At 43.9% G+C, this 13,092-nt stretch overlaps 1 protein-coding gene across 2 annotated transcripts in view; it reads right to left on the reverse strand.

Moving 5' to 3' along the window:
* Nucleotides 1-13,092, reverse strand: part of HMGA2 (high mobility group AT-hook 2) — a 134,695-nt gene that overhangs the window by 15,218 nt on the left and 106,385 nt on the right. The window contains exon 5 of one of the 2 annotated variants that reach the window (XM_032107288.1): nt 2,057-2,196. The exons of the other annotated variant lie outside the window; for it this stretch is intronic. Coding sequence (XP_031963179.1) covers nt 2,149-2,196 — 48 coding nt within the window. The 3' untranslated portion in view covers nt 2,057-2,148. Of the gene's footprint in view, nt 1-2,056; nt 2,197-13,092 lie in introns of those variants that run through there. 2 annotated transcript variants of the gene reach the window in all.

Consider the following 13,092-nt stretch of genomic DNA (forward strand, 5'->3'; position numbering starts at 1 on the left):
AGAAAGAGAGGAAGAAGGGAAATAAAACAGAAATAGAGAAAATGAAATTAGAGTGGGGAGAGAGAGAGAGAGAAAGAACTACAAAAGTGAAAGAGGGGAGAATAAAAAACCTCTACATAAGAAGCATTTAAAATAAATCTGGCTGAAACATATTACAAAATCACATTTGTGTAAAATACACGAAAATACTTGTCAAGTATTTTCTTACAATCTACTAATTTTTTTTTAAAAACACATATTTGTGATTGCATTATGCAAAAGCTGAGCTTGTTGCTTCCCACCTACAAAGCTTCAAGTTTCTTTGAAGGTTTTTTTGTTCATTTTTTCATTTTTAATATGAAAGTAATTTAAAATGTGTTCATTTTCCACAAGTTATTTTACAAAAATAATTTTGAATTAGGGATTAGTTGCAGTCCTAACTGTTTCAAACTTCTCAAAACTAATGCTGAAAGTAACAAGTTCATTCCATTTAAAGTCTGGAGGTAGGTCTTTGTCAATCAATTAGTCCGTTTCTTTAAACAATTCATTTGAGGTACAAACTTGGACAGTAATATTTAAATTTTACAGCTAAATTTTTTCTGTCATGTAGTGTCATTGAAGAAAATTATCCTCACAAACCTATTAGCAATTCAGTACAAAAATATATTCAAGTTAACAGTACATTACACAGAAGTCTAGCAGAGAACAGAATAAGTACATAAAATAAAACCAAACCAAAAAACCCACACAAAAAAAGGGAAAAAATCAAACAAACCAAGTGAAAGAAAAACACATAGTCATGCTGAAACACAAAAAAGATATTGCTTCCTTAACTGCAGAAAATGTCGAAATAGAAATAAGGGGAAAATGCAGATACTCATGATTATCTACCCAGTAAAAATTTCCTGCATTGAATGCGTATAGCAGCATGTATTTATCAGTCTGTTGAGTTATTTGTAAAAATCAGAGGTAGTATTGAATAGTGGGGTAATATTGCATCTGGTGCTGAAAGTGCTGCTTTGAATGAAAAGATGGAGAAATGCCACTGGCACAGAGGTGCTCAGTGAACCATCCTATGTCAAAATACATTGCTTAAAGTACTGCATGAGCTGAGCTGAGGTACATGGTGTTCGTTCTTACATTGTGACTGATGAGTAATGAGGAACGATTCAATTCTTTCAAAATACTAGTATACAGGGCAAGTGGAATTAGTAGAAACTAAGAAAAAATCTGGATTATTTTTGTTTAGAAAAATTTATGATTAATTTCTAGGTACCTTTCTGTATGTTTTAAAACAGTTTTATCGATAAAGACTTACTCATTAATGGCATAAGAGTGGTGTCAGTCATTTTCGTTTCCATAGAAAACGCCTGGCTCTAAGAAAGCCAACTCCCTGGCTTCCTATTATCCAGAAGATAAGGACTGTTCATTTTTTTTACTATTGCTTGTGCTGATATGTTTGTATCTGTAACTATACAACGTATCTTTGTCTTTCTTCCCTTTTGCAAAATGAAAGTACCTTTTTCATGTTCTCTTTCTTCTGATTACCAGCTGAATGAAGTGAAAGATCAGCTTTCTTTTTTTTTTCCTGATATAATAGTAAGTCTTAAAAAAAAAAAAATCAAGTACAAGTCTACAAGAAGGTTACAAAAGAAAAAGAGTAGTATCTATCCCCTATCTTTGGTGTTCTAAAACAGGGAATTCACTAAGTAGGGAGTGAGTTGCTGGAAGTGTTGCAAGGCGTAAGTGTTACACACCCAGCCTTTCCTATTTCAATGCCCATGATAATGACTATGTTACAAGTTTCTTGTTTATATGCAGTGCAGTGAATGACATAACCCTGATTTGGAGGTCTTCTTCACCCATTCACCCTTACTTAGCAGCTCAAACAAACTATTAGTAGGTTAGGAAAAAAGAAAACAGTAATTAAAAGTTGCATCATTAATCTGTGTCCCCTTTGTGTTACAGCAGTTTTTCACTAAACCTGGGACTGTGAAGGGATTACAAAGAAGTTGATTAGTCAAATCCTTTTTAAGGTTATGTGATTTTTTTTTCCCCCCAGGCAAAAGTGGAAAGACCATGGCAATAGAAAGTAAGTGGTCAAGGCAGTGTCTTCTCCCTTCAAAAGACCCAACTGCTGATGAGGTAGAAATTGCATGGTGTGATCTCCTAGTCTTCCTCTGCAGACTCTTGTGAGGACGTTTCTTCAGTCTCTTCCTAGAATACACAAATAGGAATAATAAATACTCTGGTGACCATGCATCTTAGGCTGCCACTTCAGTCATCTCTCACGCAGCTGACAATTACCTCTTGAGCTAACAAAATGCCCTTTAACAGCTCCTGTGATATCTAAAGAAGCCACCATGGGGAGGAAGGGAAGGTACCCTGCTCTCTGAGCCCCCCACCTTGCCTTGCCAGGTTTTTCTTCTACTCCAGGAGATGTCCAGAAAAAGCATTCTGTGCCATGCTTTGTCATGGGCCTCTTACGGCCAGCAGACATGGGCAGCTAGAAAAGGGAAAGCATTTTGAGCACATATCCAATTTAAGCAGTTACTCTGGGAAGCCTTCTCCTCCTCATTGTCCCTACTGCTGCTTTATGTCTGCCTTCAGCAAGCCTGACCAAATGTGATGTTCTTATGCTGCTTTTTTAACAAATGTGCAGTACCTTTCAGGACATGGGTGGTGAACTGGGGGCAACTAACATTTCTAATAAAAGGGGCTGCCAATGTAAAGTTGGTTTTTATCAAACACTGCACATCATCACCTAAAATGGCATGTGAAAAAGATCTAGGAAGAAGAGGAATTTACCCCCTCAGCCAAGTGAGACCTTTGAAGAATGACCAGCTTAAAACTGCTTATAACAGTCTTCATACTTTAATAGATTTGATTTTCCACATGGCTTCATTTTGTCTGGGTGGCTAACTGACACAATTTATAACTCTCTTCCTTTCCCAGGCCACTACAGTACACCATTCAGCAAAGCTTGCCTTAAAGCTTGCCTGCCTTATACGACCACACTTCCATTCATTAGTGTTTGAAACACCTCAGCTGTGAAGGGCTCCTAAATGCTACCATGTGTGACACTGCTGCGGAGGAGCAGCATCAAGGAAAAACACAGCGCTTTAATCATAGGCCACTGCTCACTGCAATCCCCTTTCAAAAGGGTTCGACCTCCCCCTGCACCTCCCTGCAAGAAAAGGCTGAAAAAAGCTGTAAATCCAGGGAATAAACATAACTATAAATGAATGGATGACAGCTTAAAAAATATAACCATAGCTGCATCAATCCATGAGATTTCACACTGGTTTTGTTTAGTCTGCTTTGGGTTATGTGGGAAAAGTGAAAAGCATGAAGGAAATGCTCCCCCCTCTTCCTTCATGCCCCCACCCCTGCTAAAGCTTGGGCCTCAGATATTTAGGCCAGTAGGTTTATACCTCTTGACAAGGAAACAGGCCATGACCCTGGGGTACTCTCTTGAGCACCAGGCACTAAGAAAGATGTAGCATGATCAAAGCCATGGACAGAGGAGAGAGAGCAAAATCACGTCAGCTACCCTCTGACCTTGGCTTTTCAATTCTAAAATTCCAGATTACACTCATCTATCACACAGATGAATTTTTTTTTCCTCACAACAACTACTGTCCTCTTGTAGCTGGGTTATATTTGCAGTGCTGCAACAGAAATGATTCTCAACTCATGAAATGATCAAGCAAATTTTACTCTGTCTCTGGTGGCACTGGGGAATCTGAGCTCACACTCCATCGAATCCCATTAATGCATAATGCTTTTTTCCTGCTTATCTTCTGTGCAGAACGGGACTGTTACAACATTTCAGTCAAGAAGAAAAATGGTATTTTCAGGCACCTACCAGAGGGCTGCCTGTGGAGAGACACTGCAAAATATGTTGGTTTGAGCCTTGGTAATTCAGAACTCAGGATGACTGCGGCAAACCCCGGCTTTGCCTCCAAGCCAAGTATTTCAGTTAAAAAATTACGACTGTGGGTTCTGTGCTCTTAACATAATACAGGTAGACGTGTTTTGGTATTTGATGATGATCACATGCTTAATTTCTTACAGCACTGTGGTCAGCCCTGAGCCTCTGATTATCGTTTCCTGGAAGACGGCAGCACATGTGTGGGTGCGGAGAGGCAGCTCTCTTTGTTTTATGCTTGGCTTGTCAGGACACTACTGAAACCTGATGAACTCATTTTCCATGAAGGTAGACTTCCGATCACAGAGTAAGAAGGATGGGGGAGAGGCAAAGTATGTGAAAGGACATACTTCAAAGCTCAGCCAGGGTGGCCACAAGAGAGCTTTTTTCAGTTAAAAAGTTGTCCACTAGTGATTTTTACTGTGAATCTCACAGTATTTTTTTTTCCTAGTAATTCTTGCTGTAGTGACCAAGAAAATTAATGAGAAGATCTTCCTTCATGCATATCTGTAAGTTTGTGTAATGAAGGAAGTTTCTCTCACCTCCACATGTATATGCAAATATGTGTACCTGCAGTACCTGGAAGGATGAGAAACTAAAAATCAAGCTAACACCCCCAAATATGTAGATAATAAACTAATTATTAAAAATATTTGAGACTGACAGACTTAAAATTCACATCAGTGTTGGGAAATACTTTTTTTATGAACAAAAGTTTTTCAAAGGGATCAGATTGTTGTTCATTCCTTGCAAAAGCCTAAGATTGCTCAGTTACAGATGAGTGGTTCTAAGCCAACCTATCCTGTAAGTTTCTTGTCAAGACACAGATGGAGACATGATTGCTGCTCTGAAGGGCTTACAATTCAAACAAAGGGATAGTACAAGTCAGACATATATGCATGGAGGGACCCAAAGGAAGAAATGAGTAGAGGTTCTGAAAGATAAAATACAGATGTATAATGCAGGAACAGAGAGGGAACTTTTTCACTTGTGAAAAACTGGTTGCAAATATCAGAAGGTTGTGCAGCTGTGATCCTCAACACAACCTCTGTCTCTACAGCATCCCCCCACCCCACACTTTCTAAAAGATGGAGGGTAGGGCAGGCATTTTGAAAACTGTGTAACTTTTAGAAGTTGAAAACTGGCTATATGCTGAGACATTTCAGCCAGAGATTCACTGAAGTGTATTGCTTGGCATTGTCAGGGCACTGGACACCTCAGGGGAAGGATGCTTACCAGTAGAAAGCACCCTCCAGGCACTTGCAAGTCCTCACAGACCTGCCAAGGTCGATGGCATAGCCATGTATCATATTCTCTGAGTCAAAAGTTGAAGGAGGAACTGGGGCTGGAATTAAATACTTTGTAAGTCCAGATGTGCTTCCAATAAAGTTGAAGAGAAGGGAAAAAATTAAGAAGGAAAGCATGATCATTAGAGCAGACATTAGAAATCCAAGTCACTCAGAGTGTGATAGCCATGCAAAACATAAATTCAGCAACACCATCATAGGATGCACTCAGCCAAGAAGCAAAAGTTTCAGGTTACATGGCAGCTTTAATTCAGGTTGTTCTCACTTTCTAGGTACATTCACTGGAGTTGTGAAGGCAGAATGGTGACATGTGTTAATTGACCATAAATGTGCACTGACAATGCACAGTTTTGCCTTGAATGGCTACTCCCCAGGTTATTTGTCTTCTGCTGCAGCAAACTAGTGGAGAGGCTGGGCCAGCAGACTGCAAAGACAAACCTGAGAAAGCGTCAAACCAGGCTGGATCTGGCTAACAGGGAAGCCACAGCCCTGAAGAGCGCAGAGTGAATAGGACAAACACTCGAACGACAGGGTGAGTACTCATATGCGTAGCTCAGGCTTTAGTCTTGCTGCTAAGACAATATTCCAGGTGACTCTCCATGAATCCATGTGTACATCCCCATACATGTATCCTTGTGGACTGATTGGCACAGGGACATGCTGCAGATGCAGTTTTGCTTGGCACATGATGCCCTTGGTCCCATTCATGGGTCCCATGTATGGGTATGCTTATCCTGAGCTGCTGCAGGACACAGCACGATATTGCATGACAAACACAGCACACTGAGCTGTTTCCACCCTGAACTGCTGTAACTGCCCTGACAGGTGCAGAGTGATGGGAGCTGCTGTCTCCCAGAACAGAGCTGCAAGGCGGCTTTCTCCAAAGCTCCTGTGTACACAGATGCTTAACAGGTCTTTTCTTGAGGGGCATTACTGGTGAGGGGCATCACTGGCAAGGGGCTGGCAGATGTGGACACTAGCCTGGACCCTCATCTCTCACCAAGGTTGGCTTCCAGCAGCAGAGAAAGGACAAATATTTTGCAATGACTCACAGCAGGTATCTGCCCTCAGAAGGGATTGGTACCACAGTTTTTAGCCCCGTTTTAGCAGTGGTGAAGATAACAAGAAAGGAACAGGAAGCAGGACAGCAGGTTTCAGTTAGAAGTGCCATCTGCAGCATGTTTATTCAGGCTGGCCAACACAGAATTTTAAAATATGACAACCGTGGTGGGATCTGGTTGCCTGAAGATAGCACCTGAGGCTGTTTTAGATGCCCTGGATATCTCATCTGGTAAGATAAGTCAGAAAGGTCTCCTTTATCATGCCTTCCTTCTCTGTGTGGATGCCTGTGACCCCCGGGAACACCCAATGGGCACAGAACAATTGTGTTGAGATGTGGACCCATGAACCCTCTCCAGAACTATGAAGTTGAATCTCTGCTTTGGAAGTCTTGCAGCTGTGGAAAAACAAACTGGTTTATACTGCAGGAATATGTGAAGTGGTAACTACTAGCACGGGCACCTTATAGGGGTGCATCAGGAAGAGTGTGGCCAGCAGGCTGAGGGAGGTGATCCTCCCCCTCTACTCGGCCCTAGTGAGGCCACATCTGAAGTGCTGTGTCCAGTTCTGGGCTCCTCAGTAGAAGAAAGAGAAGGGTTACTGGAGAGGGTCCAGCGGAGGGCAGCAAAGATGATTGAGGGGCTGGAGCATCTCTCTTACAAGGAGAGGCTGAGGGAGCTGGGCCTGTTTAGTCTGGAGAAGACTGAGAGGGGATCTCATTACTGCACATAAGTATCTCAAAGGCGGGTGTCAAGACAATGGTGCCAGGCTCTTTTCAGTGCTGCCCAGCAACAGGATGAGGAGCAGCGGCCATAAACTAAACCACAGTAAGCTTCCCCTCAACCCGAGGAAGAACTACTTCACACGGAGGGTGGCAGAGCCCTGGAACAGACTGCCCATGGAGGTCATGGAGTCTCCCTCTCTGGAGACATTGCAAATCCACCTGGTTCCGGTGTCGCCTGCTCTAGGTGACCCTGTCTTGGCAGGGCAGTTGGACTGGATGATCTCCAGAGCTCCCTTCCAACCCAAATGATTCTGTGATTCATTGCTAAACCTCAGAGGTGGTACCATGCAGAATGGAGCTGTGCCATAAATGATTGTATTTAAACTTCAGCGTCTTTTCAGATCAAAGTCACCCCCTTACCTCAAGAGACTTCTTTCCCACTACATCCTGTGCTGGTGAAATGTAAGTCTACCTGCTGCCCAAGACCTCTGTTTGGTGACCCACACTTGTTAGGTGCAGGCTATTTTTTTCTGGAATTACAAGCAGCCAGTAGCATCCTAGTAGCCTGAAGAATAGACATACTTAGTTTGGTCTTTGTACGTCCTCTGCATTTTTTTTTGGTGGACCCCCACAAACTGATAACAACAAAACCTGATGGTGAGACAATTGTCGGTGTCTGAGAAGAGCATTCTCCCACCTGCAGAAGAGTAACTGTGGTATTTTTGTAAAAATGTTTATTCTGTTCTAATACCCTAGGCAAAACTTCAAGGTTAAATGTCTTTGCCCCATGAAACTCACTGGCAGGTCAACTGGCAATTCAGTTTTTTCACCTTCTGCTCATGAATTTCTGAACAGCAGACTTAAAAACTAAAACCCATTTTGTGAAATAAACTGCAGGATCACAGTAATGCTGCATATGGAGCCTCTGAATTTGTTAGAGCTTTTATTTTATAATGAAGTATTAGCTATTGGCACAGATTTTGCTGGCTGCTTTCTAAGCCCAAGAGGGTATGCTTGAATAGATATGTCAAAAAGAACTGCTGACAAGAGCAGCTTGCAAACTGTGGGCCATTGTCTGCTGTTAACATGTCTGAAATCCCCTGGCATGCAAGCTAATATTTTCAGGAGTCCCTGAAATATAGGGATAGGAATAGATGGCTTCTAGAGCGGATGCCAGGGCCCAGACTCTGCCCAGCTGAGACAGTGCCATCCCAACTGCTCCACAGCCGACACACCAAAGTGCTTTAGAAATTCTTACAGCACTAACAGGCACTCAGAGCAGGTTTGCTCTGCGTGAAGCTTAGGGCGGGACCTGCTGCTTTGAGCTCTGCACTCTCTGCAAAGCGCACTAATGAGCTCAGTGACAGGTGTCACTCAGCAGTAAGGCAAAATTTAACTCCAGAAGATGGATTCAGAACTCAAATTGTTGCAGGTATACTTCACATGTCACAGTGAAAGGATTTATTAGGGCAGAAGAGATCATTGTGACCATATACAGAAAAGGCCATACAACCCTTCTTACTGCTGGACTAAAAAATTATTTTAAGGAATTATTTCAGTACAGAAACGCTGTATCTAAACACATATAAATCAGCCAGACCACAAGCAAGCAATTTCTGTGCACTGCAGCTGTCAGCATGCTAGAAGGAGCACAAATCCTTTAGCTTGGTGCCTAAAAGGACAGTGAAAAACTGCCTACAGAGCAGTTCTGAGACCCCCTGCCTTCTCTCAGCACTGCTTCTGCAATCACAGACTAAGTCATGAGACAGCCCTGGGAGTAGTGAGCAGGTAGGTCCCCCCCCAAGGAAGTAAAACTTTCAGTACTTAAATGACATTAAATATAAACAAAGAGACAAATAGAGAGATGGCAGCAGATGGGGCAGTTTTGGGTGGAGATGTAGGGACTGGAAGTCAACATTCTTGCTTTAAATGTGTAACTTCTTACTGACCTAGCCTCTAATACCCCACTTCATTATGTAAAGATGTTGGTCTTCAAAAGACCACAGATTTGGCCATAGCATGATGCCATAGCAATATTTAGATACCAGCAAGCAGCCTTGCTGAGCTGCTGCTTAACTTTCCCAATGCCCAAGTGCTTGCTGGTGGGCACGTGCAGAGCTGCCTAATGCTCTTGGGAGCAGTCTAAGGGCTATAAAGTATCTTAAAGATTACTTTGACTTAGTGATGTCATCAAAGTTTTCACACTCAGGAAGGCAATGTGTAACAGACAGCAAAAATAAGACTTATCTTTGAGTGTGCATATATGCAATAGCACTGGATTGGAAATTCACATGTGGACTTGTTTCGAAATCCCCTTGCTCTCTGATTTGAAGCAGACATTTCAAGCTGGGTTTTCTACCTTCTAGGAAGAAGGCTCCCCGCTAAACTTCTGTCTATGGAAGATGCATCTTTCTTCTGTTAAAGTCACTCCACTTTTACATAAATAATTATTCTGTGAAAGACAGAAAGGGAGCAGAGAAAATAAAGCAAAAATCTATGCTCTCCTGCCGGTCACCAGCCTGTGGTTTTTTAGCTGCATAGTTAGTAAGCGAATTAAGTGTGTCCTCTCCTTTAACTGCTGGAATAGCACTGCTTCACCAGCAAAAAGGCTGCTCATGGGGATTACTGGATAATACACATCCCCAGCTGTTGGAGGAAGCGAACTAGCTGAGGCAGCCAGAGTGAAGTTGCTGGGGCTGTGCTGGGACTCAGCTGGTAGAGGTCTGTGAGAGTTAACCATCCTTACACACACAGAAACCACTTCTACAGATCCCCTTCCTCTGCTGGAGAAAGTGTCTCGCCAGGCTTGGCCAAGTTTTGGTCCTTAAGCAACAGGTTCAGATAACTGGAGGGGACCAAGACATTGCCTAGGGGGATTCCCACAGGACAGGACAGGATATTCCTCTTTAAGTTAGAATAGCTTACTTAAAATATAGATTCAAGTCTATTCTTCCTGTTAGATTAAGGGGGAATCAAAAACTTTTGTCTATCTCTTAGCTTATCTCCCACTAGGAGAACTGTTTGATATAATGGAGTGATAATGAGTCTCCCTGGTGACTTCGAGAGAAAGGGCTTATCTGACTGTTCCAGTTTGGGCAAATTTAGAAATATATCCTCTGAGAGAAGGCACAACCACCCCTCCCCCACCAGGTTCGGGAAAAAATAAATTTTCCTCGAAGGAAAGTGAAGAGGATAAAACTATTTATTTAACAAACACATGGGAAGGAAAATAATGTTAGATGGTAAAATCTTTCGCGGTAGAGGAAAAAACCTGGGAAAGTGTTCGAGTCCTCCCTTTGGTCTCCTCGGAGCTGGGGCTTGGGCCGGGGCCAGGCCCTCTGCGCCCGGTGGAAAGTCCTCCCTATGTGCTCTGATGTTACAGCAATCAAGCAGTCCAGTAGAAAAGGGGAAAAATCCGGAATTCCAGAGAAGGAAATCCAAAGTCCAACTCTCAGTCTCTCTCCAGAGAACAAGAAGAAGAAAAAACTGGCCAAAAACTGACTGGAAAAAAAACAAGCCGGGTGCTTCCTCCCTCCCCTGCCCCAGCTAGGGAAAAAAAAAAACCTGCTATCTTTTTGTAACCTTGAACGAGCTGCAAACTGCTTTGAGAAAGTTTTGCTCAGTTTTTTCCTTCCCCCTTTCAGGCTCAGTTTAGAGGCATAGAAAGGCACAAAAATTAATTTCTGGGCATAGGCAGCGATATGGGATACACATCATAAGGTCACCCCAAGACATTCCACCCCTTATCCCATATTGTTGGCTCAATGCCCAAACTAAGATATTCCAATTTTACACACACATTAATACATATATATATATATATATATATACACAGCTATATACGAACAGTGACAGTGATAATCAGCAAGCAGGGGTATACTGGCATTTCACACTACAGGTGGTTGTCACACAACAATCAGATCTCCCTGTGGTACACAACGTGTTGTTCCATCTTTCTGCATTACCCACCATGTGCAACCAGGTCCCTGAGCAAAGACAACCCCACGGATGGGTTTGTCTGTACTCGAGGCAGAATTTATCCACACAGTCTTTCCTAATAGACCTCTGACATGCACTACTGGGACCTTATCTCCATCTGTTGTATGCAGGGATTCAGATTGGGCTGGACCAGCTCTATTGGTGGAACCTCGGGTGTTAACTAACCAGGTGGCTTTTGCTAGATTCTGTTCCCAATTTTTGAAAGTTCCCCCACCCAGTGCCTTCAAAGTGGTTTTCAACAATCCATTGCACCGTTCCACTTTGCCTGCAGCTGGTGCATGGTAAGGGATGTGGTACACCCACTCAATGCCATGTTCTCTAGCCCAGGTGTTAATAAGGCTATTCTTAAAATGAGTCCCATTGTCAGATTCAATTCTCTCAGGGGTGCCATGCCTCCAAAGGACTTGCTTTTCCAGGCCCAGGATGGTGTTCCGGGCAGTAGCATGAGGCACAGGATAGGTCTCCAGCCATCCAGTGGTGGCTTCTACCATTGTGAGCACATAGCGCTTGCCTTGGCGGGTTTGCGGCAGTGTGATGTAATCAATCTGCCAGGCCTCCCCATACTTGTATTTGGACCATCGCCCACCGTACCACAGGGGCTTCACCCGCTTGGCCTGCTTGATCGCAGCGCATGTCTCACAATCATGGATCACCTGGGAGATACTGTCCATGGTTAGATCCACCCCTCGGTCTCGTGCCCACTTATAAGTGGCATCTCTGCCCTGATGGCCTGAGGCATCATGGGCCCATCGAGCTAGAAACAACTCTCCCTTGTGTTTCCAGTCCAAGTCTACCTGTGACACTTCTATCTTTGCAGCCTGATCTACCTGCTTGTTGTTTTGGTGTTCTTCATTAGCCCTACTCTTGGGGACATGGGCATCTACGTGGCGGACTTTCACAACCAGCTTTCTTACTCGGGCAGCGATGTCTTTCCACTCTTCAGCAGCCCAGATTGGTTTTCCCCTACGCTGCCAATTAGCTTTTTCCCACTTTTCTAACCATCCCCACAGAGCATTGGCTACCATCCATGAATCAGTGTAGAGGTAGAGCTTTGGCCACTTCTCCCTTTCAGCAATGTCCAGGGCTAGTTGAACAGCTTTGAGTTCAGCGAGTTGGCTTGATCCACCTTCTCCTTCAGTAGCTTCTGCAACCCGTCGTGTGGGACTCCATACGGCTGCTTTCCACTTTCGTTTCATCCCTACGATGCGACAAGAACCGTCGGTGAAAAGAGCGTAGCGTGTGTCTTCTGATGGCAGTTGGTTGTACGGTGGAGCTTCTTCAGCACGTGTCACTTGTTCTTCTTCATCAGTGAGACCAAAGTTTTCACCTTCAGGCCAGTTTGTAATTATTTCCAAAATCCCAGGGTGATTCAGTTTTCCGATACGGGCGCGCTGTGTGATGAGAGCAATCCATTTGCTCCATGTGGCATTGGTGGCATGGTGGGTAGAGGGAACCTCTGCTTTGAACATCCACCCTAGCACTGGTAGTCGGGGTGCCAGGAGGAGTTGTGCCTCAGTGCCAATTACCTCTGAGACGGCCTGGATTCCTTCATAGGCTGCCAAGATTTCCTTCTCTGTGGGAGTGTAGTTGGCCTCAGACCCTCTGTAGCTTCGGCTCCAAAATCCCAGTGGTCGACCTCGAGTCTCACCGGACACCTTCTGCCAAAGGCTCCAGGACAGGCCATGGCTCCCGGCTGCAGAGTAGAGCACGTTCTTCACTTCGGGTCCTGTCCTAACGGGGCCAAGGGCTACCGCATGAGCGATTTCCTGCTTGATCTGGGCAAAAGCTTGTTGCTGTTCAGGGCCCCAATGGAAATCGTTCTTCTTGCGGGTAACCAGGTAAAGAGGACTCACAATCTGGCTGTACTCAGGAATGTGCATCCTCCAGAAACCTATAGCGCCTAGGAAAGCTTGTGTTTCCTTCTTGTTGGTTGGTGGAGACATTGCTGTGATCTTATTGATGACCTCAGTGGGAATCTGACGCCGTCCATCTTGCCATTTCACTCCCAGGAACTGGATCTCTCGGGCAGGTCCCTTGACTTTGCTCTTCTTGATGGCGAAACCAGCTTCCAGGAGAATCCTGATAACTTTCTC

The sequence above is a fragment of the Corvus moneduloides genome, chromosome 4 (genome assembly GCF_009650955.1).
Source record: "Corvus moneduloides isolate bCorMon1 chromosome 4, bCorMon1.pri, whole genome shotgun sequence".
Lineage (NCBI taxonomy): Eukaryota > Metazoa > Chordata > Aves > Passeriformes > Corvidae > Corvus > Corvus moneduloides.